At 42.4% G+C, this 17,966-nt stretch overlaps 1 protein-coding gene across 4 annotated transcripts in view; it reads left to right on the forward strand.

Moving 5' to 3' along the window:
• The window catches only part of dop1b (DOP1 leucine zipper like protein B), a 168,609-nt gene that overhangs the window by 97,352 nt on the left and 53,291 nt on the right, over positions 1–17,966 (forward strand). For all 4 annotated transcript variants that reach the window (XM_086007130.1, XM_086007132.1, XM_086007129.1 and 1 more), the window contains exons 7-16: positions 740–863; positions 1,984–2,093; positions 2,734–2,848; positions 3,909–4,023; positions 4,546–4,665; positions 6,921–7,029; positions 11,305–11,526; positions 13,144–13,783; positions 14,529–14,800; positions 15,988–16,140. In XM_086007130.1, the coding sequence (XP_085863256.1) occupies positions 740–863; positions 1,984–2,093; positions 2,734–2,848; positions 3,909–4,023; positions 4,546–4,665; positions 6,921–7,029; positions 11,305–11,526; positions 13,144–13,783; positions 14,529–14,800; positions 15,988–16,140 (1,980 nt within the window). The remainder of the gene's footprint in view (positions 1–739; positions 864–1,983; positions 2,094–2,733; positions 2,849–3,908; positions 4,024–4,545; positions 4,666–6,920; positions 7,030–11,304; positions 11,527–13,143; positions 13,784–14,528; positions 14,801–15,987; positions 16,141–17,966) is intronic.

A 17,966-nucleotide genomic window follows, 5' to 3' on the forward strand; every position in this document is an offset into this window, starting at 1 on the left:
CTCAATCAGTTGTACACTGGGCAATAATATCATTGTTTGTGAACTTTGTGCTAAAATATACATTGCTCTTATTTTCAAAGAATAAATCTGATGAAACAATTGTTTAATTCCAGTTCTGTGTACTAAAGAGTCAGCTTGGCTGAGTTGGGTCGGAAGCTGTGGTTCAGGCCCCACTGTGGATTTAGGCACATGATCTGGGCTGTTCACTGCTGAGTTGATGCTCCTTTGTCATAGGTTCTGTCTTTCAGATGAGACCTTAAACAGAGGCTCCATCTGCCTGCTCAGATGGCCATAAAAGCTCCTTCGGCACTGTGCAAAGAAGGGCGAGGAGGCCTCCCAGTGTTCTGGGCTCCTTCAACCAATGCTACCAAAAACAGATTATCTGGTGATTCATTGATTTCATCCATTGACTGTTTGTGGGATCTTGCTTTGCACAAATTGGCTGCCACATTTGCCTGCAGAACAACAACGAAGGCACTTGGAGTAAATGTCAGTTGGAAAGCACTTTGGGATGTTCTGAGGACATGATAAAGTGCTATATAAATTTAATTTCTTTGTTTCTAATCAACATTAAAAGTGTTTCTGAAGGATTTTTATTTTGTTAATTAAAATGTCATAAATTATACATGTTTTTGAAGTGCAACAACAAAGTGGTTTGCGCTTCGGAATGACATGACTGACGGTGTGCGTTTTTTACACTAACATTTGTAGTTGACGATTCTTCTACTTTTTATTCAAGGACCCAAATAACTGTGTCATCCCAATGACCAGGGCAGAAATGGTGCACGTTCTCTCTGCTGCTCTCCACACCATCCTGAGGAGAGACATGTCCTTGAACAGACGTCTATATGCATGGCTCTTGGGTATATAAAAGAAACACTTGTATCTTCATTTAATTTTTCATGCTGGGATTTTTTTTTTTTTTTTTTTATATATATATATAAAGTATCTCCTTTTTTTATTCATTTCTCCTTTAGCATATTTCTTTCCTTCACTGTGAGGGCAGCCAGGTGATTGTAGGTTACCACTGGCGGGTGTGAGAGAGTAGTCTGGGTTAATTTCTCCACTGGTTTGATTTCTTCCTTCCCGAGGCGAAACCGATAATCTGCGTTTGGAGAGAAATCTAGAGTCAGTAGCTGCAGCATGAAAAGGCGACCGAGTGGCTGTCATCCAATTATGAAACCGCAATCCAGTCAAGCAGCAGCTCACTGCATTACTGTGCCGTGGAATGTTAAAACATGGATTTGGACCGGTGATCCTCCACACGAGTTCCCAGACTCTGTTGTGGAGAAATGTACAGCAGACTTTTGGTTCTTTATCATGGGGATAGGGGGGGAAATTGGAAGAAACGTCATCCCCTGAGCCACACTCTTGTATCTCCTGCCAGCCAATTCAGGGTAACATTGTGTGGAAGCCTGGCATGTCACTGAAAGTTCAAAAGAAAGATTTAAATGATTGCCTCACAGCTGAGGCATAGTGCTAGGCATTGATTGGTGAGTGGCCTGGGGAGATCAGGGAATGGGGAGAAAAATGGAGGGAGTCTGACCTTGAAGCACATTAATAATTCTCGTTTCTGACTGTCATGGTTTTATGACGTCTTCTAAAACTCCCCAATTGAACGTGATCTTGTAATTCATTGACATCCATCTTTTATTCTATAAGCATTAGTTAAGTTTAAAATCCTTTTGTATCACTTTAGGATCACCTTTATATGACACAAGTGCACATGTTAACTAGTCTTAAATTGTTGAAATTATCAACATCCAGCTACATATTATCGGCATGGAATTATTTTTTTAATACTTGCATCTACCTTTTTCAGAAACTGCTGCATCATTATTCAAATTATATTTCTGATTACAGCGACTCTTTTCAACATAGTCCCCGTTATACCAACCAGCCAATAAAATGAAGGTTTAATTGCAAATGTTTTTTGTATGTTCATTATTGTGAACGCAAACAGACTCATGTTGATCTTTTTAGGGACGGATATCAAAGGAGGCATCGTGACTGCAGACCAAGACTCCTCCACTTCTCCTGAAGATCAAGCCAGGGCTTATTTTGACAAACATTCCAGGGACTTGCTGGTTCGAGTGAGTACATTTAAGGAAAATTATTCTTAATGTGATGCTGTCAAATTTGGGTTCACGCTTTGCCTGCGTGTAGTTACAAAACAACAGGACCCAAATCAGAACGTAAACCGTGTAATTACTTTATTTGAAAGTTATTTTTTAAGCTATGATAAACAAAGTGGTAATTCTTCTACAGTAGCAGTGAACATGTATTTACATAACATCAAATAATGGGACGAGGTGTTGGCATAGTGCTTGTACAGTCATACTGTGACATACACAAATATGTACAGCAATTCAGTGCAAGTGTATGTGTTTGGGCAGGAGTACAGTTTAAGGGTCATGTCATTGTAGCCTTGGAGGGAAGCGACAATTAGCAATATTTTGGTGTGCTTCACACCCCCTTGCGAAGGGGGGGGGTCATGGAGGTGTTCGAAGAGGTGGTTGTTCCTCATCGATGCCAAGGAAGGGGAAATGCATGTACCTTGTACTTCCCAAATCAAGGTGCAGGCTGGATTAGCTCCAAGTGATGCCACTGTGAAACAACTCTTCAAGGACTAACTTTTCTCAATCATCTTTGTTCGACTTGCTCCTGAAATTGTATTACTGAGGATGAAGAAGTGTTAATTTCTACATGTAAGCAATGTGTTTTTATCTGTAGGCATTGATAAGAACTTTGCAACGGGTGAACCCTGAGCCAGATCAGGAACATGGACCTCAAGCACACCAAAAGCCTTTCCGTATTCTGATAAGTCTACTTGATAAACCTGAGTTAGGTAAACTAGAAAATGATTTATACATTATACCTTCATTTGAAGGGACTGTTCCATTGAACGTTGAATGATTTTTATTAGAAATTGGTGCAAAATCAATAGAACCAAACAAGAAATGGCTCAAGGGAGGAAGATTAGCAACACAGCTAGAAAGGCAGTCGTGAGAGAGGATTCAATAGTTAGAGGGGCTGATGCAATCTATTGCATTCTAGACAGACAATTCCAGATGCTTTGCCTCCCAGCTGGTAGGGTAAGGGACATATCACATAGACTGGAAACGATTGTGCAAGGAGCAGGACTTTATGGGTGGTAATCTCAGAATTACATCCCCAGCCATGTACTAGAATAGAGACGTATAGGAAAATGAGGGCAATCCATGAATTGCTAAAGGTGTGATGTCAGGAAGAGGTATTCCACTTTGTCGGGCACTGGCATCGGTTCTAGGACAGCTGGGAGCAATTCCGCAAGGTTGGGCTACATCTGACCGAGATGATGCAAATGTAATGGTAGACCAATTAAACATGGAAGTGACAAGTTATTCAAACTAGGAAAGAGAGGAAGCTGGGAAAATTAAAAACAACCATCTGATGCTGATGGGAGACATCGATGAGCATAATACTCAAAGACTGAAGTAAAGATGGGGTGGTTTAGACCAAAAAAATGGTTAAAATGCATGTGTTGCAATGTACAGAGTGTGAGAAGTAAACCGGGGTACTTAAAGCAGTTATTTTATCGGAAGATCTAGACTGAATAGCATTAACAGCAATCTGGCTGCAAACTGGACAAGAATGGAAAATACTCATATCGTGATGTAATATATTTAGGAGGGATAGAAAAGGCAAGAAAGTAAGTGGATTGGCAATATTGGTAAAGAGGAAATAACATTTGTTTCATTGCGAGGTATGTGGTGAGGGTTTCTCGGTGGGTTGGGATTGCAACGGAGGTGGAAGAAATGGGAAAATGAGTCCTGATTGGGGTCAAGACTTCTTTACCTTTTGACCTGTTACGGTGTGACTAGAGCAGACTGCTGGTCACTGCAGTTAATCATGTGTCCCTCTCGTAGGCCCCCCGGTCGTTGGGGATTTGCTCCTTGAAGTGATCAGAGCTTTTTACTCCATCTGCAAAGAAATGCTCGATTCAGATGTCCAGGCAAGCCAGAATGAAAGTCTGCTCATAAGGTATAGATGATGCTTCTGCTAGAATATGAATGGATAAACTTTAATACAAAACTGAAAGATTAAAATGATAAAATGTCTTCATTCTGTCACTGTCTGTCTGTCAGTCTCTTTTTTAATATATATATTTATGTATGTGAGTACATATATTTTTTATATATTTTTTAAATTATATATCTCTATCTATCTGTGTAATATATTCAAACTCTGTCTAGCATTTTTAGGAAATTGCTGTTCTCCATTTATTTGAACACAGGAAAAAAGTTTACTTGAGTTTAGATTTGCTACCCTTTGGTGGCTTCATTTTTACCATCCTTGGATCTTTACATTCTTGAGAGCCTTGCGCTCTTTTTCACCTGCTTGCTGCAAATATATTGACACGCTTGCCATTTCTTTTTAATATTGTCTTTTATCCTTTTTTTTCTTTTAGTTCTCCTGAGCAGTTTCCTGATTACTTCTGTCAGTTGATTCTGCAGACCGATCGGAATCGTGAATGAATGCAATTCTTTATTTTTCCCTCCCCAGCAAAATGAAAGAAAATAAAAATGCATCAGAAGTAATAAAGACCGTGAACGTGCTGATCAGCTCGCTAAGCACGGACTACCTGTGGGATTACTTAACTAGGCTTTTTGAAGACTGCATCAGGTAACGCTGGAGTGTACAATATTCATGTGGCAAAAATAATATTAGCCTTGTATTGTGCGGCACTTTTTCGGTCTCCATTTACACTCTGCTGTAAGGTTTACAGTGGGATGTAGTAATGAGATGGACCATGTGAAGGCGCGGGAAGGGTGGAAATTGGAAGCAAAGCCGTTGAAATTTTCTAGTTTGCGGTGAGAGCAGGATACGGCACCGATGGTCATCAATGTACCGGAAAAAGAGGCGAGGGAGGGGACCGGAGTAGGACTTGAACAAAGAATGTTTCACATATCCCACGAAAAGGCAGGCATGGCTAGGACCCATATGGGTTCCCATAACAACACTTTTTTTTATTTGGAGGTAGAGAGTGGCGTCAAAGGAAAAGTTGTTCAATGTGAGAACAAGTTCAGCCAGGCGGAGGAAGGTGGTGGTGGATGAGGACTGGTTGGGTCTCCATTAAAGGAAGAAGCAGAGAGCCCTCAGGCTGTCCTGGTGTGGGATGGAGGTGTAGAAAGATTGGAGGCCCATGGTAAAATAAGGGACGGTTAGGGCCAGGAAACTGTTAGTGGCCGAGGGGGTCGGCAGAGTTGGGGATGTAGGTGGGAAGAGACTGGATAAGGGGAGAAGAAATAGTCAAGATGGGAAGAAATCAGATCCGTGGGGCAATAGGCTGAAACATTGGGTCTACCAGGGCAGTCCTGTTTGTGGATCTTGGGAATGAGGTAGAAGTGGGCTGCGCAGGGTTGGGGGACAGAGGTTGGAGGCAGTGGATGGAAGCTCTCCAGAGGAGATGAGGTCATTGACAGGCTGGGAAACAATAGCTTGATGTTTGGTGGTGGGGTCATGATCTAGGAGGCGGCAGTCCTCTGCTGGTTCCAAGTCACTGATTCCATCACCCTACCCAACCACTGTCTCTGGCTGAGCCAGACTGTTTGCAACCTTGGTGCCCTGTTTGATCTTGAGCCATTCTTCAGACCCCATGTGCTTTCCATCCTAAAGACCACTTGCTTCCACCTTCGAATCATTGCCTGTTTTTGCCCCTACCCCTCCCTTTTGGCATTGAAACCATTGCTCATGCCTTTGTCACCTCCAGCTGCCATTGTTGGCCTCTCATCCTACATAAACTTCAACTTGTCCAAAACTCTGCCACAGGTATCCTGTCCTAAATCCCACATTCCCACTGCCCAGTCCTTGCTGACTTGCATAGATTCCCTGTCCCCAATACATTCATTTTAAAATTCTTCCATGGTCTTGCAGCAACCTATCTCTACGATCTCCTTCAGCCCTGTATTCTCTTCCCCCACCCCCGAACACAATGCTTCTGATTCTAGACTTTGGTGCATTCCCTCCCTTCACCCCACCATTGGTGTTACAGGCTTCAGCCACCTGGGTCTGTCTTTCTGGAATTTCCACCTTAAACCAATCCACCTGTTGTCTCCTCTTTATTTTAAAAAAAAAAAAAACCTATTTGAAACCCATTTCTTTGACCAAACTTTAAGTTACATCTCCTATTCTGTCCCCTTCTGACTCTGTATCTGTTTTCCTTGCACCCATCGGTGAAACGCCTTGGCATGTTTTTGATAAATGATGTTGGAGTAGTCGAAGCTAGAGGTGACCAAGGCATGAGTAACGGTTTCAATGGCTATTGGGCAGAGGTAGGGGCAAAAGCAATGTATCGGAGGTGGAAACAAGTGGTCTTTATAATGGAAGGCACGTGGGATCTGAAGCTCAGTTTAGGATCGAAAGTTCAGCAAGGTTGCAAACCGGGGAGGTGGGGTGGATGGAATTAGTGGCAAGGAGCCAGTGTAGGACTGATGTAGGGATTGAATGAATGCAAGTTGTTGAGTGGCTGTATTGAGATGATGTAGGGTAAAGGAATGTTTCTACTGTGAAGCATTGAAAATATTGGAGTGAAATTGTTTACAGACCACGTGTGTCATTCTTTTTCTTTACAATGTTTATTTTCTGTGTTGCCCTTGTGGGGGGTGGGGGTTTCTCCCAGACAACTTTTGGTTGCAGATTGGAAAGGAAGACGTACATTTATAAAGTACTTTAACACTTCTTTCAAACTCTGATGTTTGTCATTACTCTCCCAGTGGTTGGTGTTCATGTTCATTCTCTTTTTATAACCACCATCCTGTAACTTGTGTGACTGTGAAGACGAATATACTATACAACGGTTTGAAGCTCCCACTTATGAAATGTGTGCCACTGTTTTAAAATTATGTGAGGAATCATGGACGATGCTTTGTGATCCACAGGAACAAATCTCAACCGATGCGCCACACAGTGGAGGAAGGTCCAAGTGCTCCTCCAACTGTCCAAGAACTTTGTTGTCTGCTGGTGTTCCTAATGGAAGTCATTCCACTGGTAAGTCGGCATTATTTATCAAACTTTTCTCAGTGCTATAAAATGGTTCTCCATTTCACTGATAATTCGATTTCCCTTTTTAGTTAGTTTTCTTGCATCACAAGAAGTAGTCATTGCGTGTTGCGATAGTCCGTCCCCGATGTCATTTAGGTGTTTTTGAAGTTTCTTATTTTGATTATGAAAAAAGAACTTGCATTCATATTGCGCCTTTCACGATACCCAGATGTCCCAAAGCACTTTAAAGCCGATGAAGTATTGTAATGGAAACGTGGTGGCCAACTTGCGCGCAGCAAGTTCCCACAAACAGCCATGAGATAATGACCAGAAAATCTATTTGTGATGTTGGTTGAAGGATAAACATTGGCCAGGACAATAAGGACCAAATAGCTGCTGCTGCTGCTACAGTGTATTCTGCACCAGGCCCTTAGCATACTATCATTTTAGTTTTTTGGCATTTTTGAAAATGTTATTCTCGAATGGAAACCCTTTTTTTTTGGATCCATAAATATCTAAGTGTCCGCTGGTCACTCATGTCCCACAGTCGGCTGAGGTAGTCTGGTCTCCGGCCTCTTATTGTTCAAAGATTATGCAAGCAGTTGACTGTGATGCTCACTATTCCCTCCATCTCTTTGGGACAGGTGCGTGACATTCTGCACAGCACGGCAGCTTAGTTGTGGGGTTACACCTGTAGTCCAACGGGCAGGAGTTCATTATGTGGGTGTTCCAGTGCGTTGTCATTATGTGGCATAATGCTGAAAGTACTTCACTGCGTGTTGTGACGTTTCAATTCTATGTTGACACATGCTGCTGCTCTAATGTATTTGAGTAAACCTATTGACTACAGTTTTTTTTTAACCCAGCTAGTTATGATGATCTGGGATGCATTGCCTGAAAAGGTGGTGGAACCAGATTCAATGGTAACTTTTAAAAGGGAATTGGATAAATACTCGAAGGGGAAAAAATTGCAGGGCTGTGGGTAAAAAACAGGGGAGTGGGACTAATTGGATAGCTCCTTCAAAGAGCCGGCACAGACACGATGGGCCGAATAGCAGCCTCCTGTGCTGTATGATTCTGATGTTGTTTCCATGCTGTATGTTCTTTGTTGTAATCACATTGTGGGTTTCTTTTAGAACAATGTACCAAATTATCCGTATTGAGATTTTTAGTATAGTGAGATGGGGAAAAGAGAGTGAGTGTCTGCATGCCCCTCTGATTTGGTCTGATTGTTTAACCCTTGCAACATCGAAACATCAGTGTGCTTTTTCTTCAGAACATTGTTAAAACTGGTTTTCTGCAAACTTCTGAAGATGAATGTAACAGAAGTCGGGGTGGGGGGGGGCGGGGGAGCGGGGTCAAATATACCATTTGTCCAAGGTGCAAGATGACAGTGGCAGAAAGTGTTTCTATAGGTCGGATGGTTCATGTGGCACAACCATTGACAAAATGATGTATGGGATGATCTGCACCGCATGAGCCACCTCCAGCTCCACCCATTGATGCAGCAGGGTTCCCACTCCTGACCTCACTCCCAGCCTGGGCTGGGTAGCCTCAGTAAGCAGTTGTTTATAGCCCCTCTCCCTGCTTTTGGAACAACTTTGCTGCCACCTTTCCTGCTTCTGGCCTCCTTTACACCTGTTGACCTGTTAGAGTAGTGAGTGTAAGTCAAAGAGACAGTTACAGAGAGAGAGAGAGCAACTATTCCTTTTAAACCATTAACCTGTGGGCTCCACTGCTTAGATTTGTTTTACTTTGCTGCTATATATATTTTTTTTAAAGCACACCAGAACAAAGTGAAATTTGATTGGAAATGTTGCATCTTTTCTGGCTGCTGTTGTGTTTCTCAATGTGCACTGATCAGTTTGTAAATGAGCTATACATTGTTTGCTGCTGCAAATAAGTCTGGACCTTGCAGTGAAATGTCAGTCTAGAAAGATGCAACTGCCCCAAAGGGTGGTTCAGTGAATCTCTGCAGTAGGGCTTTGAGATACCTTATTCCTGTCACCAAGTGGTTCATTACAGTAAACTCTTGTTTAAACGGCACTTAATCATCCGGAATTCTTTAATAACCGGAAAAATTCACGAGTAGGTTTTGAGGCTTCTGCCCCAGAAGGAACTGGGCAGTAGTGTCCCGAAAATGGTGGGGAATGACTTAGCACTTGTTCCCACCGTCGCTGTGGACGCTGCAATCTTCCCCGCACAGTATCAGCTGGCCGTCCAGCCAAAGAGGAACCCAAAGGTAAGTTTTACTGTATTTTTGTGGGGCCAGAATAACCAGCTTGGGCCATTGCCACTCCATGTCCCACCTCCCCTCCTGAGTTCGGAACACCCCCACAGAATTGCCACCTTCTGGTCCGAGGTCGGCCGATATATAAATTGCCTCGGTAGGTATACCTCTCCGTTATCCAGAATTTTTTATCAACCAGCACCATCCTGGTCCCGTAGGTGCCGGATACGAAAGAGTTTACTGTATATTGTTTGTAGTACCCGACTCCAGACACGGTGGCACCAGCAGTAGGTTTTTTTGCGTAGCATTATCCAGTGGCTGGGAAGTGACATTACAACAATATCGCTGGTCCAAGTAAGCACCGTGGCACAGAGGCAAGAATTTAGGAATGAAGAAGGCCATTTTGTCAATTCTTCATGTTTTCCTACCCCCCAAACATGAATCCTTCAACCTACTGAACCAGCAGTTGATAACAACAATTCCTTCCGAATGCTTTAAAGGCACAACCACTGCCGGAGGTGGTAGTTCAGAATGAAATGCGTGCAACAATTGCACTTGGACAGATGCCTGTTGAGAAGTAATATGCGGGTGGAGGGGAAGGGGTGAGCGTTTTCCAAAACTAAGGAGAAAAAATGAAGAGTAAAAGAAATGGAAGAAGATTTAATTGAGAAGAAAATTGATATCAAATGCAATAAAGGAGGATGGGGAGGGGATTAAATGGTTAATATCTAGGGAAAAAAATCTGCTGTAAATAAATGATGCAGGGTACACCTCTTAAAACTCTATGAATTGTACATGACTTTCATCACACCATCTTCCTCAGCCACATGCCCCCGACACACACTCCTACAGTGACCTGGGTGGATGTATTCATCACAAAATGTGCTTTATAATACATTAAAGTTAATGTGATGGAGTGTTTTTTTTCCAACAATGCCTTTACTTACTTGGAACTTTGAGGTCCAGATAATCAGATTTCAGTGCCTGCTGGCCTTGGGCCAGTAGATTTGCAAAACAAAAAATGTAATTTTGATTGCTGAAAATGGAATTGAAATGTGCAGACATTTCCATTATTCTTGGATTCAACTTCATTGTAATTTTATTTTGATGGTGCTGTAGCCCTCGAAGGGTTAACACTACGTTATTTTTTTATTTCTCACTGGTTCTGGTTCCTGGGTAATTCTGTGCTCAAGATAGTAACTAAAAATTATTGGCCCAACCGCCTAACAATGGTGATGGCATTGTTTTAAAAACTTGGCAAAAAGTACATTCTTTGCATTTAGCTGCTTCTACTCTACAAATAAATTTTATGCACTATCTATTTTTGAATATTCAGTTCTTAAACCAGCGACAGACAGATGTTCTCTCTTCTTCCCTGCTCTCCCCCCACCCCACCCCACCTTTGGGGTTGTGTTCAGCCTCTACTTAATGTCTCCCTCCCCGTGGAAATAAATTTAAAGGAATGGGAATTGTGTGGGCAAACTAGATAAATTTACATAAATGCAGCCAATAAAACTATTGCATATAATTCTGTCTTTCTGTTTACTTGCACTGATTGACTCCATGGACTTGCCTTCAGAAGGTATGAGCAGACTGTTATCTTTCTACCTTTTTTTTTATTAACATGGAAAAAAAAACTCCCACGATGGAGAATAATAGTTCATTAAAAAGAGAAAATGTGGATTGGGGAGAGCTATAGTTCATAAAGGGCTCTTTTGAGGGCTAAGACTTTAGCTTCTGTCTGATTTGTCATTTGTGTTGTGTGCATGATGTATAGTGTCTTTTGTCATGTGGATCGGGTGGTGGGGGGTGGGGGGGGCGCAGTGGGTGGGATAAGCAGTCCAGTGTTGAATCATGGGGATGAGTACAGGTAAATATTCTGGAGTTTGTCTTGAATTATTATTGGAGTTAGAGGAGCATTTCTCCCAAACTTACAGTCCTGTATATGTGTGTCAGGTATAACCCACGATAGATATCGTTGGCTAAAATGTATTGTATTCTCTTCTGCAATAGAGTAATGTGTAATGCAACCTATTCACCATTGTCTTCAGGAGCTGTATTCTGAAATTCAGACCCAGTATCTTCCACAAATGCTGTGTCACATTGTTCAAAGTTTGATGGAACACATGGAAAGCCTGAGTCTGCAAGAGCTCACGAAGAGTCTGAAGATGTGCTATAAGACACTCGGCAAAATTCAGTTGCCTGCAGCATTCGTGGACACCGATGCACGGAGCGAACGAGAAGTTGAGCTGGATACTGGAAGACAAGCTGAGGTAAGGTTGTTCTGGTGGTTGGTGGGGGGGGAAAGGTGTGGTCACACCAACAAGGTCCATAGTTTGATCCCAGGTCTGTGTGAGTTAGCTGATCTCAGCTAGGGTGGCAGTAGGCAGCACCACATTTGGTGTCCACGTCCTTGGGTTATGAACAGGGGGGGGGGGGAAGTATCCATTAAGGTTCCTGCTCTCGATCAGTATTCAGTGACCTCTGCTCAAAATGAACGTTTGTGGAGGTCGTGTGAGGAATTGGGGATTAGACTTGATATGAAGTTGAATAGCCTTCAAACGCTCGTTACTTGAACAATGACGGCTTAGGTGAGGTATGGGGAGGCACATAGAATAGGACTCCATAGAACCATTGGAGTTTATGGCACAGAAGGAGGGCTTTAAGCTCATCGTGTCTGTGCCAGCTCTTTGCTAGAGCAATCCAAATCTAATCCCATTGCTTTGCTCTCTCCCTGCGGTCCAGTTTCAGCGTCTGCTTCAAATGTTTATCCACTTTTCTCTTAAAAGTTGCAATGACTTCTCCCTTAAATACTCTGTGGGGAAACATTTCACGCTCCAACAACCCTCAGCGTAAATAAATTTCCCTTAACGCCTCTCCTCAATTTTAAATGAATAATCCTTGTATTCCAGTATCCTAGATATTCCTTCCTCTGCAATGTCACTTCCATAGTTTCCCCCAAGAATCATCTTAATCATGGAAGAAATTTACGGCACAGGAGGAGGCCATTTGGCCCATCGTGTCTGTGCCGGCAGTAAAAGATCTATCCAGCCTAATCCCACTTTCCAGCTCTTGGTCCGTAGCCCTGTAGGTTACGGCACTTCAAGTGCATATCCAAGTACTTTTAAATACAGTGAGGGTTTCTGCCTCTACCACCCTTTCAGGCGGTAAGTTCCAGACCCTCACCACCGTGCTCTTTTTGTATAAATGTATAACTTTTTTTATCTATGTGCTTCCACTTGATCACATCATCTACAGTCATGGGGTACACCTTTCACATGTATGCTTTCACAGCCCTACCCCTCTCTCACTTCTCTCGACCCCCCCTCTCCTGCTTCCAAGCCATCAGACAGCTTGTCCTACACTAAGCCTTGGAGGAGACATCTCTTCCTCCAACTCAACATTTAAGTGTTGAACATGATGGGCCGAAATGGCCTCCTTCTGTGCTGTAAATTTCTATAATAAAAGAGAGAATGAACTTGCAATTATATAGCACCTTGAATGACCCCCAGGATGTCCTGCCTATCAAGTACTTTGGATGTGTAGTCACTGTTATAACGTAGGGGAATGTGTAATCTAACCTACACAGTGCAAAGAAGTATCATTGTTCAGCAGAACTCACTAGGCAGACTTTTTGTATTTTAACAAACCGCTGAGTGTATATTTGTTTAATACTGCTGATCAATGTTAACATCACATTCAACTATGAATTTAGGAGAAAATCTTTTTGGATGATTTTCACGAGTTCCTTTACTGTAAACCATGCTATTCCTAATCAATCTGTTCTGCTGAATTTAAGTTCGTGGTACATTCAAGGCTCTGTATAATGCAAGACTTGTATTTTGACAAAGCACCCTGATAACCAATGTTTATTAATGGTGCGCTTTCAGAGTCCCTTACGGGAGGAAACTAGCGAAACCATGTCTGACGCCGAGCACAGTCCGGAAGAGGGAGCAGATACAATCTTCCCTCCACTGCGATCTGAAGACAGTGGAATTGGATTGAGTGTGATGGTGCTGGAGAGGTCCCAGGACCACAGCAACCCAAGAGTGTCTTCTGACAACACCAGCGTGTGGGAGAGCAGCGGAAGCATTCAAACGTCCGTGCAGAATATACAGCAGCTCCTAGCGCACTTTACATTAAAGTATATCTTTGGGACCAACTGTCGGGCACAGGGCGAGGGTGAGAAAATGGGCACCAAAGGAGGAAGGAAGACGTGGGACAAAAAACAGATCACCGTGCCACAGTTTAAACAAATGCTGTCTGATTTCTTCACCGTTCGCGTGCCAACGTCAAAACAGAAGAAACGGCAGCGAGGGTTCTTCATGCAGAACGACGCTGAGAATTGTGTGAAGGGAGCCGAGAATTGGGACGTAGATCATATGCTGCAGGAAGTGGACGAGGTGACAGAAGATTGCAGACTGGCATTTGCTGCCACCTGCCAGCTTCTGCTGGAGTGCAGCAGTTTTCCCATGTATCTGTCTTTCAAAGAGATTGAAACGTTTTACTTGTCTGCATTCCAAGATGTTGGTAAGCTCGTGTGTGTGTGTATTCCTTTTTCTTTGAGGATGAATTTCCCCCTTCTCCATTTTCTACCCCTCTTATTTTTGGCCCCCCTCCAATCACACCACTTCTCAGAGCGTTGATTCCTGCAGGTGTATGGTTCAGGGGGCACCAGTGCCCTCCAGTCCTGCGCTAACATGCCCTCCCTTCATGTTTGAGTCTGGAATCTTGAGTGTTGCCAGTTTACTCGACTCTGCTGATGTAAAGGCCAAGTCCAGTCCTGTCCTTGCCTTCCAGGAGCAGTCACTGGTTAATGATCAAGAGTGGAAACCCTGACTGATTTTCTTCTCCTTGGCCCAAGCACACTACGGCCGATTGTAGTATCCCTACTCCCTGCCTGGCAGTCAGCGGGAATTAAACCTGGGAATCTTCTTAGTTGTGTGGGCCAGATACATGCTGGATCAACCCACTCCGCCTTTAGTAGATCATTGTGTGCCGCCCTTTAAATATTTTATTGCCCTCTTCCCTTCTTGGGCTACTTGAACTGCAAGTCATCTTTAACAGTTTGAGCTGATCTTGTCCCTTACCACTGAAACTGAAGAAGATTGAGATTTTGATCCAAGGATAACTCTCCACCCTACTGCTGCTGTAATTCTGTTTTGGCACAATTAATATTCTTTTGGTGTACTAAAGCAACTTTTTGTCAGTAAGCTTTCTTGTTATTGATGAGATGTCTCTAATGTGCGCATCTGTCTGTGCTTGAATCTTTCAGGCGATGGTGATGGTTGGCTTCCTCTCTGGCTGAAGTCACTGATGACTCTGTCTTGCTGCATCAGTGATTGCCACGTGCAAAACGTAGCAATATCCACTTTGCTGGAAATCATCAATCACTCTCAGTCACTGGCACTCGTCATTGAAGACAAAGTCAAGCGTTCCAGAAGTTCTGAATACAGAGCCTTCCTTGGGAAGTTGCAGATGATGACCGTACCGCCTATTACACCAGCAACATTGAAGCTTATTGCCGAGAGAACCAATTTTTATCAGGTACGTTAGTTGGGCGATGTTACTTAGCATATTTGTCACTGGGATTTTGCTCAACTGTGACAAGATTATGTGTAAAATCTTTATACTATGTCGACTTGAACTGTGAAAACAGTTCACGATGTAACAATAGACTTGGGTCCTTCCAAATTTGAGTTGTCCCTGGAAAGAATCTTTTGAGTGGCATAACACTGGGGGTGTAGGACTGGTAGGTATAGTCCATCAATGAGTGGTAATGGGGGAAGCAATTCAAGATGCTGAATTAAGAGTGTCACATAATATTTTTTTGTCCCTACAGATTATTCATACCAAAACATGGTAAATAAGCATAGTAACAAAACTGTTTCGCTGTAAGCTTACTTTTGAGAAGTTCTTGAACAGTTGAGAGACTTGGGGGGTGTGTGTGTATACACGAGGGTGGGCAGCCCTTTTCCCAGATCACTGCAAATGAGCCCTGTGTGGATGCCAGGAGGTCGTAGGGTCAGCTTTTTTGATGTGGGGAAAATGTCACTCCTTGGAGAGCGCATCACAAACTGATCAAACCTGTGCTGATTCCAGTCCATGGCACTGTTACACCCACACCCACACTTTGTTGATAACACTCATATATTATAAAACTGCATATCCTCCAAACCAGTGTGAACAATACTGTAGGAAACGTATATAAAATGTGCCTTTTGCCTTGAGTATCTCTTAATGTCTCTTAACCTCTCCTACCTTCTATCCTATCACAGACCTTCCCTTTTGTTCTCATCCCCTCCCTCCTTTCCCAGCCCCTACACTTGCTTAAAAATCTGTTCCATTTCCTGCTTTTTCCCCGTTCTGACGAAAGGTCATCGACCTGAAACGTTAACTCTGTTTCTCTCTTCACAGATGCTGCCTGACCTGCTGAGCATCTCCAGCATTTTCTGTTTTTATTATATTATATATAAAATCTTGATTTACTATGCCTCTAGGGCACCTCTTCAGTGAATCACAAAATATAGCACAACAGGCAACCATTCAGCCCATTATGTCTATGCTGGCGCTCTCAAAATAGCTATCCGCTTAGTCCCCTTGTAGATTGTGGAACCTTAATACTTCCAGGTCATCATCTGAATGCATGCTTTTTAAATGTATATTTAAATACTGGCTAAATTTAATGTTTTGTATTTTACAAATATATATCTATTAATTTTCTTAAAAACCAGAGGGTTGCACATGTGCTATGGAACCAGCTCAATAAGGAGAGCAGGGAGCACCACATCACCTGCGTTGAACTCTTCTATAAATTGCATTGCATTGCCCCGTCTCCCAACATTTGCGAGGACATTATTTGCCAGGCCTTGCTCCACAAGAATAAAGTAGGTTTCTTTTTTATTTCTTTAATCATTATTGTTTCGTTCTCCTCTAACACAATGAGTAAATGAAACCAAATTTTCAGTAGGTACTAATATTAATGAGTTGCATTGTTACAAAATTTTTTTTTTAAACCTGAATGTTTACCTAGTTTTTCTGTTTATGTAGTTGTTCAGAGGCTTCTTATTACAGTACAATAGATTTTGTTGTAATGTTCCTCGACTGACTAAGAATGGTGAAATTTTTAAAAAAAAGTTGAAGTACATTTAATTTCTGTCTGATTCGTAGTACATTATTCCAAAGAAATTTGGAACGTTGATTGATAGTAAATTATTTACTGGAGAATGAATAGAGTGAATTTAGAATTTTATCCCCAGTTCTATTTGCTTCCTTAATTCTTGCAATATTAAATGTCGAGTTCACAGGAAAACCTTCATCGTCGCTGGGTCAAAATCCTAGAGCTCCCTCCCTAACAGCACTGTACGGACTGCAGCGGTTCAAGAAGGCAGCTCACCATCATCTTCTCGAGGGCAATTAGGGATGGGCAAATAAATGCTGGCCTTGCCAGCGATGCCCACATCCTGTGAATGAATTTTTTTTTTTTTTTTAAGGATGGGAAGGGCAGCTGTTGGTCTCAAGTGACTCGTCCAATTGCTCCTGTTATTAAGCAAAGCTAACATGTTTCACCATTAGTTTATTTATTCTACCAGAAAAGCACGGAAGTATTTTTTTCTGCTTGCGATTGTCTAGTTTTCACTCTTTATTTTATGCGGTCTCTGTTTGTTTCACTTCCTGCTTTATCAAATACTGATGAGCCCATTTCACGCACAGATTCATTTTTATTTCAAAGTCTGACAGAGTTTGTGCTAGTAATTGCAACACTGACTTTCCGACTACTGATTCTTGATCTCTGATTCATATCTTTAAACCTACCTGGGATTTTCATTCTTTAAAGAAATAAAAAGATTTCTCAGCTCTTCATATTTGAATGATGGACCTGAAATTCCTCGTTAAATAACAGCAGATTATTGTTTTTCTTCATATTAATCGTCAGCTAATATAACCCAGGGAAAATTCAACCTTGAAATATATGTTTTATAATATGGCTTAATTAGCAGGTTGTTATTTAAGGAGAAAACCTCAACATCTGTCCTTGTGTACTGATGCATATTTTGGCCTCTTGAGCATCCTCGATTTTCATCTCTCCACCATTGGCGGCTGTGCCTTCAGCTGCCAAGGCCCTAAGCTCCGGAATTTCTTCCTTAAACCTCTCCACACCCCTCTCCTTTTAAGACGCTCCTTAAAACCCACCTCTTTGACCACCTGCCCTAATATCCCCTTATGTGGCTTGGTGACAAATTATGTTTGATTACGCTCCTGTGAAGCGCCTTGGGACGTTTTGCTATGTTAAAGGTGCTATATAAATGCAAGTTGTTATTATAGACTATACTTCCTTACTCATATAATGGGACCATTAACACATCCTCTATTCAATTACCATCGAAGGCATGGGAGGAAGACGAGCTGACCGCACATCACAGAGCAGTGGGATACAGATTTATGATTCCCTGTTTTCTGAGGTCCCATTTCTGGTAGTGGAGAGTGGATGTTGGCTGTTTTTCCAAAGGGAGGAAGGCTTCATATCCCCTCCCCCCCCCCCCCCCTCCCCCCTTGATGAAAGTAGGGTTCCCTTTTTTTTGTTTAAAAAAGCATATTTTCTTAATTTCTCATCACTTTCACATCAAACGTCTGACCCAGTCCTAGGCCTATACCCATTTCACTCTGAAACCAGGTGGAGCACAAAAGCTGCGCTTCAGAATTCTTCCCCCTC

This window comes from Somniosus microcephalus, chromosome 14, assembly GCF_052327205.1.
Source record: "Somniosus microcephalus isolate GS21.2 chromosome 14, FLI_Smic_1.0, whole genome shotgun sequence".
Lineage (NCBI taxonomy): Eukaryota > Metazoa > Chordata > Chondrichthyes > Squaliformes > Somniosidae > Somniosus > Somniosus microcephalus.